This window comes from Brassica oleracea, chromosome C3 (assembly GCF_000695525.1).
Source record: "Brassica oleracea var. oleracea cultivar TO1000 chromosome C3, BOL, whole genome shotgun sequence".
Taxonomy (NCBI): domain Eukaryota; kingdom Viridiplantae; phylum Streptophyta; class Magnoliopsida; order Brassicales; family Brassicaceae; genus Brassica; species Brassica oleracea.
In genome coordinates this window covers 22,969,280-22,983,909 of record NC_027750.1, presented here as the reverse complement: position 1 = coordinate 22,983,909, position 14,630 = coordinate 22,969,280, and the positions used below count along the sequence as shown (strand labels likewise).

The 14,630-nt window shown below is 32.6% G+C and overlaps 2 protein-coding genes across 2 annotated transcripts; one reads left to right on the top strand and one right to left on the bottom strand.

Annotated features, from left to right (window-relative positions):
• Nucleotides 1-797: 797 nt before the first annotated feature.
• On the bottom strand, nucleotides 798-2,478 carry LOC106328483 (probable protein phosphatase 2C 35). Its single transcript, XM_013766930.1, has 2 exons — nucleotides 1,156-2,478; nucleotides 798-1,087 (listed from the first exon to the last, which is right to left on the bottom strand). Exons 1-2 carry the CDS (start codon nucleotides 2,080-2,082, stop codon nucleotides 950-952), a joined length of 1,065 nt encoding a protein of 354 aa, XP_013622384.1. The 5' UTR covers nucleotides 2,083-2,478; the 3' UTR covers nucleotides 798-949.
• Nucleotides 2,479-5,177: 2,699 nt separating this feature from the next.
• On the top strand, nucleotides 5,178-6,754 carry LOC106333066 (probable galacturonosyltransferase-like 4). Its single transcript, XM_013771554.1, has one exon. The coding sequence runs from the start codon at nucleotides 5,358-5,360 to the stop codon at nucleotides 6,396-6,398; it is 1,041 nt and encodes a 346-aa protein (XP_013627008.1). The 5' UTR covers nucleotides 5,178-5,357; the 3' UTR covers nucleotides 6,399-6,754.
• Nucleotides 6,755-14,630: the final 7,876 nt, after the last annotated feature.

Below are 14,630 nucleotides of genomic sequence, written 5' to 3'. Positions count from 1 at the left end.
AAATAGAGCTAGTATCGTTTTTGTGGCATGATGGCATCTATAGCAAGACTTGGGTTCCAACTAAAAGTCCACCAACATAAAATTTGCAAGGAAAAAACCTTAACTTTTTCAGACAACTAAAACAACACTGGCTGACTTTTCTCCTTTTTTTTTTGTTTAAATTTTGGAAAGCAAAGTATTAAATAAAACAAGTAAACACAGAAATTTATCACAACTGAGAGAAAATTGGCTGACTTTTGTGCTATAAAAATACAAAAATTTGGCTGACTTTTATGCTGCAAATAATTAAAAAGTTTGCTGACTTTTTTTGCCATAAAGTTCAAAAAGTTGCCGGCCATTAAAACTTTAATCTACTCATTCCCTTAGTTAAAGATAATATTAATATACAAAACTAAACTAAACTCATTTCAACTTTTTATGTTCAGTGGGAAAGAGCTTTATCATCATCAATCAAATACTCACTCGCTGTAAATAGTTTAAGGAAAATTCTTTTGTTTCAAAATGTAAATAGTTTTAAAATATCTAGATAACTTTTACATTTATTGGATATAGTGTAACCAATCAAATAATATTAATTTTTTTATAATTGGTTAAACTAATTAATTAAATATTATTTTTTTTTAAAATACCAATTTTTTTAATATTAGTGTTTTTATTCTAAACTATTTGCATTGTGAAACACGGGGAGTATTAAACACCGAAAGCAGATCTTGTAGAAAAAATCTAAGGAAAGCTTCAACATTACATTGTATCTACAGCTTCATCTCTGCAACAAATCAACTTCTTTGGACCAAATGTTGCATTAAACACATCTTGTAACTCAGTAAAAGAATCTCTTTTCAACACACACTTTTACTTTTGCTATATATGATGAATCTCTGACATAGAAACACAGAAGAAACAAAGGGGGCAAATAGGAGTTTGAATCATGCCATCATCATCATCATCATCATTCATTAGACAAGTTTTTAATCTGTACAATGATAATTGTGATATCATCTGTCCTATTCTCATGCTGCAACCACAGTTTGTATGACTCCGCCGCAGCCGCTGCACATCCATCTCTCGGATCAGCATACCTCCCCACCTGCAAACACACATTCTATAGATTAAAACACACATCAAAGAAACTTGTGCCTACTTCTTAAAATTTACCATATCAACAACAGCTTGGCTCGGAAGAAACTCAAAGATCCCATCACTCGCAACAACAAAGAACAAATGATTCGGCGAAAGCTTAACCATAGACACTTCAGGCTCCGCAGTAACACCAATCCCCTCAGCTAAACTATCTCCAACGCTCCTAGTAAACGCCGTCCCCGGATACATCCCGTTCTGCACCCAAAGCCTAGGCGGGTCACCGCCTTCGTTCTCTTCACTAGCCCACGTCTGCACGCTCGGATCCTTCAGCCCTTCGACCTGATCAACACTCAGCACTCTAGCTCCACACCCTTTCACCCTCTCACACTCATCTGTCCTAAAAGGAGTCTGATCATAAGACAAATCCTCAGCTAAGATCCTGTTCCTGTGACTCCCGTCTTTAACAGCCAACACAGCTCTTGAATCCCCGACATTAGCTACATAGATCTTGTCCCCAACGACAAGAACTGTAATAGCAGTGGTCCCACTCATCGAATCATCGATCTCGCTCTCGTGCAACTCTTGGTTAACTCTTGAAAAAGCAGACTTGTAAGCCTTCTCTGGATCTTGAAGCAGAGCAGCGTCTTCAGACAAGAGTTCAACGACTCTGTCCTTGACGAAGTTAGAGCATTGAGTCCCGAACACGCCGTGGCCGTCGAAGACGCCGAAGAGGTGAACGTTGGGGTTGCCTTGGAGCTCGGTTTTGATGCAGTAAGTGTCTTGATTCTCTTTATCGGGCGAGTCAGGATAGTAGCCTCGCTGAGAGAGAACAGAGTAGACCAATTCGAAGTTGGGAGATGGAACATGGATTGTTGTTGATGAGAGAGGCTTCGGAACGGCGTCGTTTTGGGGCTTGGAGGTTGGTCCGTGCCCACGAGAAGAGGCGGCTTCTGATGATGAGGATGGGTATCGGCTACAACATTTGCATTGAACGCAACCCATCTAGAATAAAAAAACAGAGTACGCGAACGAAACAGAGCTAAAAGGAGGGATCTTGAGGGAAAGGAAGAGATGGGTATTGGTTAGATTCAGGCAAAGCGTTGAGCTTTGCGGATGTCATGTTGGATTCACAGCCAAAGATGGAATATTTTGTTTGCTCGATGATTCGGACAAAACGGAAAAAAGATCGAAACTTTCTTTTCTGGGTTGTTCGGATTCTTCTTCGTCTTCGACTCTTCTTTGTTTGATTCGTGTTTGCCTCACAACGTTTCTCTTTGGAGAAGTCAAGATTTGAGAAACCCTAGAAGACGTTTCAAAGAAAAGAATCAAAAAACGAGAGAGGGAGAGAAAGAGATGAGTTTTTGGACGTTTCCACGCGTGGGTTTGGCCTTCTCTGCACAGCGGGTGTAGGCGTTGGCACGTATCCGGGTTTTTTTTTAAGGTATTTGTGATTTGCTCTGTATATCATGGATATTTGATTTTTCGATTTGCTTTGCTTCGGAAAAATACGGATATTCAGAAAAACGGATATCCGAAAAATAAATAGATATTTGCGGATATTTACGAATACTTACGGATATCTCATATGTTTTGATCAATACAAATAATCTTAAAATTTTGATACAAAATTTGTTTTGTAAAATATTTTTTTGCATGATATATATGATAAAAATTAAAGGAAGTAGTGAATCTATATATTTTGTAATTTTTTTTGAACTTAGTTAACAATTATAATAATACAAAACTTAAGAAAAAAATATATTTATCATAAATGTGTTCTTTTCCTTTTATGTTATACTTTTATATAAGTAGTAGTGTGAATAGAATTTATCAAATCATATGTTATAATAATAATTATATAATTTTATACATTAAAAACTTTAAATATAATCAAAATATACATGTATTTATATATTACCGGATCGGATCGGATATCCGCTTCCCAAAATTTTAATATTTGTGATTTGCTTCGATTTTAACGGATATTGATTTTTAGTATTTGCTTTGATTCGAAAGTTTACGGATATTCAGAATTTTCAGATCGAATAGAAACGAATAACGAATTGAATCAAATTTAACGGATAAAATGTCCAGTCCTACAGCCGCGCACGAATTTGCAAAAGCAAACAAAGATTTTTTTTTGGAGAAAATTGATTGAATCTTTTTTTGTTTTTCCCGAGTAAAAAAAATCAATGCTTTTTCTTGTTTCTTTTTTTCTCTCTGTAACGGTTCGGGTTTCGTAACGTTTTTAACCGACCCGGTGAGTTTTCGCGAAAATATCGTTTCGGTTAATAAAAGGCCTAATGGGCCTACTAGATTTAGTGGCCCATAAATGTAGTAGACAATTATACTTTAGCTTCTTACTTCTTACCAGGCATTTCGGGTTTTGTTCGGTTCGGTTCGGGTATTTCGGGTTTTGGGTAGTTCGGATAGGGGCTAGAGGATCCATTTAGTACTTGACCTATTTTCGGTTCGGTTCGGTTCGGATAGTTTCGGGTTCGGTTCTGTTCGGATAGTAAATGTAGGAACCGAAAAATATCCAGAAAAAAGTTCAGTTCTCATTTGGATCCGGTTCGGATAGTTCGGGTAGTTTGGATAATTTGGATAAAATATCGGTTATTTATGGTAAAATATCAAATAGTTAGGATGATTTAGATAAAAAAATTGGATATTTCGGATTACTTTGGATATTTCGGATAAAACTATCTGGATAGTTTCGGATACTTTCGGGTAGGTTGGATACTTTATAATAATTTAGTTATCCTCAACTATTTTCAGATACTTTTAATAGAATTTTAAATTAAAAATATAAATTTTGTGATGTTATATGTATATATAATTAATATTTTTATATATTCGGGTACCCGTTCGGTTTTCGGTTCGGTTCCGGTTCGGTTCGGTTATTTCGGATATAAAAATATAGGAACCGTTCGGGTATTTGAGGGTATTAGTCCGGTTCCGGTTTCGGGTATTTCGGTTCGGGTCCGGTTCAGTTCTTCGGTTCCGGTTATTTTGCCCAGGCCTACTTCTTACCATGCTTTTAAGTTACGTTGCAGCTATACAACTTTATCAATCATTTATTTTCGTCTAATTGTAGTTATGGTGGCTAAAATCATATTTTTTTTTGACAAAACCCTGCCGGCTGTCCGTTCGACTCGGGAGGAACACACTTAGTGATACATGGTAAACTAGTTTGAAAGCGTACCACACTGCCTAACCCGAGTTTGAATACTTTCCGATTATTGCTAAAGGTAAACCGATAGTATCCTCCATGTAAATTATTTAGACCAAAATCCAAGCCAAATAGTGATAAAATCAATTTACATCATGTGTTGACATTTCATTCCATATAGTATTAATCTGTCTTGTAAAGTACATGTATGGGTCTATTAGTGAATAAATAATTTTTTTAAGAATGAAAATTCTTTTATTAAAGAGGTAAATCGATAAAGAAACAAGTATTCTGTTACACAAAACAAGTATTTCTTTTCTAAATTTTTTGGATAAAATGGCAAATTAGTTGTAGAGGCAGTTACGGTGAAAAGTTCGTTAGATTGTGAGTTATGTATATTTTCAACAGATTTTGTTTATATATTATATGCGAATGACATGTGACCATATGTATATAATATCTTGGTTGCATGCGTGAAGAACGGAGTATTCAAATGTGGACTGAGTATATCTCCTAGAGATAAAGCATTAGGCTCTATCTGTTTTGAGCTACATAAGAAGAGCATTTTATCTCCTTCTCAAACTACATGAAAACCATATGCAATACATTCTAGAAGAAAGTTGTTATTCTAATCTTAGAACCGCAAATGCAATCAACTGAAAGAAACGACAGCAAAGCAAATTATTCAGCACAAACTCATCCTAAAAATCATTTCTCAAAAAAAAAAAATCTCATCCTAAAAATAAGCAAAACATTTATCACCCAAAAAAACTTGCACCAGTTTATAAGAATCTAAGGAAAGAAGAAACAAAATCTAAAAACTCCCACCTGTTTCATTGGACAACAAACTTGTCTTCTTCCTAAATCATAGGAAGTAGATTTTTTTGAGACAAAGATTGCGTAGGAAACACTCCTCCTACCTTCAATCTCTTCCTCACATTTCAACTGCTAATAAAACAATCATCTTCCTAAACCCTTAATTCTAGCCCCTTCCCTAAACAATGGCTCTGTTAACTATTCATCTCTTTAATTTGTAATTAAACCCTTTTCTTTAAACAAAAAATAATAAAATAATTAAAGAGTTTACCTGAGAATTAGGTTCAGGATGGCCTCAAGGAGCCTCTCATACACACAACTCCTAGGCCTCCTGTCCTTTATCCTCCTAACCTCCACAATGGCGGTTCGTGTTGGAGTCATTCTTCATAAGCCTTCTGCTCCAACCCTTCCTGTATTCAGAGAAGCCCCAGCTTTCAGAAACGGTGATCAATGCCTTGAGGCTGATCAAATTCATATAGCCATGACTCTTGACACAAACTACCTCCGTGGAACAATGGCTGCTGTTTTTTCTCTCCTACAACATTCAACTTGCCCTGAAAACCTCTCTTTTCATTTCCTCTCCCTTGCTCATTTCGAAAACGACCTCTTCTCCAGCATCAAATCAACTTTTCCTTACCTAAACTTCAAGATTTATCAGTTTGATCCAAACCTAGTCCGAAGCAAAATCTCCAAATCCATCAGGGAAGCCCTAGACCAGCCTCTAAACTACGCGAGGATTTACCTCGCGGATATCGTTCCTCCCAGCGTCGACCGGATCATATACCTAGACTCTGACCTTGTCGTAGTAGACGACATAGAGAAGCTATGGCATGTAGACATGGAAGGAAAAGTCGTGGCTGCTCCTGAGTACTGCCATGCAAACTTCACACACTATTTCACAAAAACGTTCTGGTCGGACCCGGTACTTGTTAAAGTCCTTGAAGGAAAACGACCGTGCTATTTCAACACGGGTGTGATGGTCGTGGACGTTGATAAATGGAGGAAAGGGTTGTATACACAAAAGGTAGAGGAGTGGATGACTGTTCAGAAGCAGAAGAGGATATACCATTTGGGTTCATTACCTCCTTTTTTGCTTATATTCGCCGGTGATATTAAAGCGGTTAACCATAGGTGGAACCAGCATGGTTTAGGAGGAGATAACTTTGAAGGGAGATGCAGAACGTTGCACCCTGGTCCGATAAGTCTACTTCATTGGAGTGGGAAAGGGAAGCCATGGTTGAGATTAGATTCAAGAAAGCCTTGTATTGTTGATCATCTCTGGGCTCCGTATGATTTGTACCGTTCATCAAAACATTCTTTAGATGAGTAGAGGCAAAGAGGAAGTGAGAAGATTGACACATGTGTAAAATAGGAGATGGAGACGGTGCAAGCAGGGTGGGTGCGAGCAAAGGGAGCGAGAAGCAAAACAAAGCTAAAACAAGTTGTAGCGAAAAGAGAGAAACCAAGAGAGAGTTGATTTTTTTGTTAAGACTCACTCTTAATGCAAAAAGACACGTTGTGCATGAGATCAGTAGTGAGATGGTATCATCATCATCATGATTTGTTTCTCTTATTCAAGTGTTTTTTTTAACATTTCTCCCTCTCTTGGATTTAACGTGTAATATACATAGGGTAGTGTTACTTCAAAAATGGAGGATTAAATTCATTCTTTATTAATTCAATCTTTTTAGTATCTAATTTCTATTAGAAATTAACCGTTCTCCTTATCAAACCAACAATGGTCATTGTCCTTATTATTTGTTAAGTTCAAGTTTCATAACCGAAAATATTTGAACCTTCAAAAGCTTGTGTTGCCTCATTAGCTTCAATATTTTTTTTTTTTATGAATCATAGCATGCTATGACTATATGTTATCTTAGTTTATAAACTACGAAGTGTTAGGTTAATATTATCCCCAAGGCAAGGCTTTTTGTTATTTTCACATAAAAAAATATATATATATAAAACACTCAGAATTAGCGTATAATTAATAAATATTAAGTTTTTCGGTAGATATCAAAATTATATTTACTGAAAAAAAAACTGTTACTTTTATGCTTATCCCGGATATTTTGCTCAATCCTGTTAGGAGATTTTCATAATCAAACCTAATAAGAAAAGTGAGATCGAACTTCTTATATACAAAGACAACAAGATATCATCACGCTTAAGATCATATAGCATAGGGTATAAACATGCGTAGTCCATATTCGACAACCAAAGTGTTCTTTCTCTTTCTCTTGGTTTTGGTGGTGGCTTCATCATGGGGTCTATCGTTGGAGAAAGAATATCCTTCTTTAAATGTCACATATCTTAAGATATTTATGTTGAAGGAACGTTATTATCAAGTGACTAGATTAAGGCACGGCCCGATGAGGGATCCCAAATTTCGAGTCAAATCGAATAAACTCGCTCCTAGAGGTAAAGTTAAATTGTAATTCTTAAACTATATAGCTGAATGAATCTTACATATACGTAGTGAAGCAATTACAATACAGTATAATGATTTGTTTTTGGTTTCTCTCACAACGGGGTTAAGACGCGAATGTGGATATAAGGTTGGATATGACGAATGAAAGTGATGGTAGTTACTCGGCTAATGTCACAATCTCCAACTACGTGATGGATCACGAAATTGAACAGCCATGGAATTTAGCGTGGATATGGGTAAAAAAGGAAACACTATTTGGAACTTTGGGTTCTGAAGGAACACAACACGGCTTTGTTTCTTTCAGTAAGGACGATGATATCGGCACGTACACGTACTGCTTGAACAACGTGACGTTGGACTTACCGCGACAAACTGATCATAACTGCATAGGCGGTACTGTGATTCTTCCGCGGTTAGTAAAAGCTGAAATTGCGAAAGGCTCAACTTCATTTCAGATTTCTATTAGCCATTATAATAGAGGATATCGTGCACAGCCCCCTTATGATGTAACTTTGAGCACACGAGGATTTGAATACGAACTTGAATATGATTCAATGGAGCAAGTAATTGATACTCATCTGAGTAAGTCCACTGAATTGTTGGCACATCATATACATACCTTTTCTTTTGTAAGCTTTTACGAGTCAGTTCATGTCCCTTTTTTTTTGTAGATACCTGGAGTACGACGTGCATTCTCTCCATCTCCAAGACCAAAAAGTTCCACGAGATTCGTAATAACAATGATGAACTGTGAAGTTGTGGGTGTTTTTCTTATTTGCCGTTTATGTTGGTGATTTCATCTATCTTTTAGATCAGAAATAATGTGTTTTTTTTGTGTGTGGAGTTTTCACCTCATCATACAAATGAAACTCAAGTTATGCTGTTTTAATAGAATATATTTTTGTTTCGAAAATTTTTAAACAGTTTCTCAAAACTACAGATAATCTAAAGTCAACTCTTTGACAAATAATTTATCCTATCAAATGTTTTGAAATATAATTTATATACCTTAAAATATCAGTTTCATTTAACTTCTCAATAATTTAATATCTATTTTTTTTTTCCTTTTACGTAATTCATTGTTTCTAAAAATTTACTTTACCGTAAAGTTTATGTAGCAATTTATACATGCAAGACAAAGTGTCCACACAATGAAAGAAACAGATAATTTCTGGTTGTATTTCACTCAAGAACGATTACAATAAGATGATACTAAGAAGAAGAAAAGCATAAGAAATTAGCTTTCGTACGAATAAGAACATCAAATTTATGGATTTGGATGGCTTAGCTCGTCCTTATATCCTTCAAAAAGCACGTCAAAGTCAATACATTTGACATACATCTTTTGTTTGGGTATGTCAATTCCAACGTTGTGTCCCTGAAATGCGGCAATCCCAAATAGGTTTGCTCCGGGTGCTGTTGGTTTCCCTTACGTGCAGACAGAAGAGGTTGGGGTATACTTGGAAGAATATATTCTCCGTAGGGGAATTAATAGTTACATCCCCAAATTCGAGGCCAAGTTCGATATCCAAGTGTTTCGGTATCGTCCCAACCTGACAATGAAGCTGACCAAACACAAACAAAGGAGGCACTCCCGTAACATTCAGTTTCTTGTTGATCTACCCTAAGACAACACGAAATCCTGTTGGGACCAGACCAAAAGCTGAAGCTCCTGCGTCCACAAATGTAGGGGGCACGCCCAAAGCATTTTGTAAACCTATAACTTCTCCACTGATGGTTATTGACGTCATATAGATTATATAATACTTATCTACGGAATGTAATGGTATCTGCTTTCCAGTAAGGAACGCATCCTCTTCTAAAGATAGAAAGTGTCTTCCCTTTTCCATTTCATTGAAGTTCCCTATGCAAATAGAAAACTTTTCCCCAAAATGGTGAATTATGGACATCTCACCGAAGCCTAAACCTAGGCTACCCTTCCGATATAAAGTAGAGCTCGGTGACGGAGCTATATATGAGGGTACAATAGAAAGGGAAACATTAACGTATAGGACAGGCTATAGGGGCTTTAGCACCATAGATGACGTTTATTTTGGGGTTGGGACGAAACTAAGAATGATCCCTACTTGAACCCCCTTCTTAGTTTCGTCCCCAACCCCAAAATAAACGTCATCTATGGTGCTAAAGCCCCTATAGCCTGTCCTATACGTTAATGGTTCCCTTCCTATTGTACCCTCATATATAACTCCGTCACCGAGCTCTACTTTATATCGGCATTGGCTATTTCTTGAGCCCGTCCGGACCAAAAACTCGGGGCTCAGTCCCTCACAGCTTATGGGAGAAAAGGAGGATGACTTTGACGGACTGTAGAGGGTGTTGGGCTTGGGGAGAACCCAGGTCAACTCTACGCCCGTATCGAGGTGCAATCGTACTTCCTCCGGTGGGTCCCCGACTGAGATGACCGCCAGAGCTGCGGTTGGAATGATTTGGAGTTCAGTCTTGATGATTTTTCTTCCGCTTGGTCCTATACTTAAGTCCTGTCCCGGCTTTGGACGAGACATGACTCCCAGGTCAAAGGTGGGCGGGAGTGACGAAGGTGGCACAAACGACTTGAAGGAGTATGATGAAGAGCATTTTGATTTTACTTTGCAAGATGTAGAATTGTATATGAAGGGATATGCAAGCTGTAAATAATATTATGATCTATATATAAGTTAATTAAGTGAGATATGGTAAGTAAGTGATAGGTGAGTGGTGATATGTGTGATAGGGAGCATGGAATAACCACTTTGCTTAAATTGTGTGATTTCCTAATCACTTAGGTTCTGATCGGTAACCACAAAAGGAATAGAATGAATAGGAGAAAAAGAATGAAGGAAATAAAATAAAAACAAAATCTATTCCTCTCTTAATTTGTCAAGGAATAATTGTAGTTTTTTATTCCTTAAATCTTAAGGAAGTAATGTTACAAGTAACAAATATTCTTTGTAAATTGTGCAAATTGTAAGGAATGCTAGGGAATTAGCTATTCCCACTTATTCTTTTGGTCACCATTTAGAACCTATCTACGTGTTTATTTAAAGAAAAAATTGCTTTTAAACAATATTGGTTAACTACGTGTTTACGGTTAACAAAAAAAAGTACATTTATAAAGACCAAGAACCATACATATACTTATAAATTTATAAAGTACATATTAAATACCTTGGCATATTATATAAGGTGGTTTTTTGGACCAAATATATGGTGGGATTATAATGGTTAATATAATTTTTGGGGGTCAAAATTAAATATGATTTTAAATAAACAATTATTAACGCTACCTTTGTGAATCAACAAAACGCCATTGACGTGTTGGTGTCGTACCTTAGAGCATCATTATCGCTGAAACTCCAAATGGAGTTTCTTAATTATTATTTTTTTTTTTTTTTTTGCTTTTTTGAATTTAGGAAAAAAAAAAAATGAACCAATCGTGAGCCGCCACGTGTTAGTGGAGTCCGCGAACAGTGTAAGAAACCCTTAAGAACCGACTACTATTTAATAGTTTTTGTAACCGGTTTCTTAAAAAAAAGTGAGTCATACGCGAGACCCACACGCTAAAAAACCCTCTAGTATCCCCAGATAAAGATGCTCTTAGCTCTCTCATGGGTTTTCAGTGACGGTAACTCACTCAATGCTTATGCTCATACTCCACTTGTTAATAAACTATCTCTATAATATTATTTGATAAATCAGTTTCTTACGTTTGCGCTCACGTTAACTCTCATGGTTGACTACACTCATACCATTAATGAATTAAAGATATTATATATAAATGCTATTATTGAATTATTATTGCTGACAAAAAAAAAAAAAAAAAAAATTTAGTTTCCTTTTTAAAATTTTCCAGATATCATATATAATAAAAATGAAACATTTCTAAAGTTTAAAAAAAAACCAAAATATATGTATATGTAATAAGATTTCATTAAAAAGGAAAGCTCACAAAATAGAAATATTCCATTTAAAAAATATTTTTAAATAGCATAAAATATACTTTTAAGTACTATAATATTATTTGATAAGTCAGCTTCTTATGTATCGTGCTCACGTTGACTCTCACGATGGTTGATTAAACTCATTCCCTTAATGAATTAAATATATTACATTTAAATACTATTATTGAATTTTTATTTAGTTTCTTTTTTAAAATTTTCCAGATATCATATATAATAAAAATGAAACATTTATAATTTTTTTTTTCGAAAAATAAAACGAAATATATGTATATGTAATAATATTTCATTAAAAAGAAAAGTTCACAAAATAGAAATATTCCCATTTAAAAAATATTTTTAAATAACATAAAATATACTTTTAAGTAATAAAATAATTTTTTTATATCTATATTTTCTTAGATGAAAATATATATTTGCATATAATGTGATTTCATAAAACAACATTCACACACATAATCTTGATATTAGAAAAGGAAATTTTATTTCTTTTAAAACATAATTTAAACAATACAAAAATATATATTTTCAAAGTAATAGAAATAATTTTTATATATCTATCTATTTTTTTAGATGATTACATAAATTGGTATATGTTTAATTGTCTAAAAATAATTTATAATTAGTATTATTGAAATGATTTATTTATTTTTCATATATTTAATTGACTACAATATCTTTCAATTACAGTAAAAAAATCTATCAATTATATTTTACTTATATAATATGATTTTTAAAATATCATCACCCAATTTTTTTAAACTGCTTATTTTTAAAAGATATTAAAAATAAAAAGAATTAACAATAAATATCTTTTGATAAAAAAAAATACAGAATATTTTAAAATAAGATAACGCTATATACTTTAATAAGGTAGATATATTATATTTAATCATTATTAAAATTATTTGTTTTCATAATATTAAATTTTCTTTTGAATTTTATGTTTTTATGTTTGTGGAACTTAATATGACTATAATTAAAATACCAAAGTAAATCTGAATTCTCAGTTTTAAGATTATTTAAAATAAATTTTAGTTTATCATTTAATAAATCTAACGCATAAAATTATTTAGAATTTATAAAATATTTTAATTATTGTAAATATTGTTAAAATTATTTGTTTTCATAATATTAAATTTTCTTTTGAATTTTATGTTCTTATGTTTGTGGAACTTAATTTGACTATAATTAAAATACCAAAGTAAATCTGAATTCTCAGTTTTAAGATTATTTAAAATAAATTTTAGTTTATCATTTAATAAATCTAACGCATAAAATTATTTAGAATTTATAAAATATTTTAATTATTGTAAATATTGATATATGTTCATGGGCTTCCAAAAATGTATCAGTTACTTATGTATGTAACTTCATATTGATCATTGCTTTATTTTCTAATATTTTGTTTTAAAAAAATCAACATATAATTTGATAAATATTATGAAACTACATGCACATTTAAATGATAAATAAAATTAATTTGATCTTACTTAATTATAATAAAAATAATTATACTTCAGTTTGAATTTGAAAGAATATATGTAACTCAATATACTCACAACATGAGTGACTCGACTAATCCAACTTATATCTAAAATCACAGATTTAACTACAATAAGAATATATAATTTTATAATAAAAATTATTTTATAAATGTAAATTATAGGATGACTCAAAACATATTAACAAATGAAAATAAAATATTAACCAATTGTTATAATTTAGTTATTTTGTAAAATTTATATATGGATGAGATTGTAGAATATTATCGTTATATTAATTTACGTAATTTGGAATCATATTTTATTCTAAGCAAAATATATCTTAGGTTATGCATAATCATCCTCAAATATATTTACACATCTAAGACAATAACCAACGTAAATGCAAATAAGAAAATTAATCATAATTTTAATACATTTAAAATAAAAAATATTATAGTTGAATTTAGAGAAGTAGATGGAATCTAATATACCCAAATGATAATTAAATCGACAATAAAAAACAACAAAACCGACTAGATATAATATATCTAGATATAATATATCTAAAATCATATGTCTAATTAAAGTAATATAATATTATTAATATAAATTATGTATACAAATTATAAATTAATTTAAAATTGACAATAAATAACAATCAGTTATTATAAATATTTATACCCGTGTATGAGCACGAAAAAATCACCTAGTACTAATTATTTAATTAACATTGTCGTATGAATGATATATATGGTATTCACTTGTATTATTATGCGCCAATTTTGTGTGTTACGTAACAGTATTTAAAAATAGAAAGTTTTATTTATTCGTCTTAACATAAGGGAATACTTTAGATATATGATTTAATTTATGCTAAGTATGACTAATGGTATTGTATTGTAAATTTGTAATTAATCGAGTAGTAGATAATTTTTTTATTAAAAAGATGTAATAAACTCTATTGTGAATAACTTACACTTTTAATATTAAACTAGAGCTTGATAAGCATATGCGCGCGCCGTGGCGGACCCAAGATTTTTTTTAATTTGGATCAGTGACAAATTAAATTTCAAAAAGTAAAACAAAATAGGATATTGAACCCGTTAACTCATATTTAAGGGAGTGCAACACTGACCATTTGAGCTAAGTAGACTAACAACTATAGGCCACAAGAAACTTTTTAATATTTAACCCGGGTCAATTGACACACCATCTCATAACGTAGGTCCGCCTCTGCTTGGGAGAATATTTTATCCCCTATATATTATTTGAGAAGCATTACAACTTCTTGTTGTATCCACATGTCATCACTAGAATGATTCTTAGAATCATTAGAGAAATATGTTGGTCCATCTAATTATATAATAAGCTTTTTATTAAACTAACAATAAATTTATCAATAATTTACTTTATTATTTCCTTAAATAAAATTTATGAAATTGCCTAATGTGGCTAAAGTATATATGACAATTAATGATTTTGAATAATAGAGATTTGATAAAAAAAAGTGTATCTTCTATTATATTTGTTTAATTTTAAACTAATAAATAAATTAAACAACCATAATAACCATATAATAAAAATTTAGATTTTTATGTATATGTTATATTTTGAATTTTTACAAACGGCCATAAATTACTAAAACTGTTAAAAGTCTCACATTCAAATTTTATGATCCATGGTTTAAA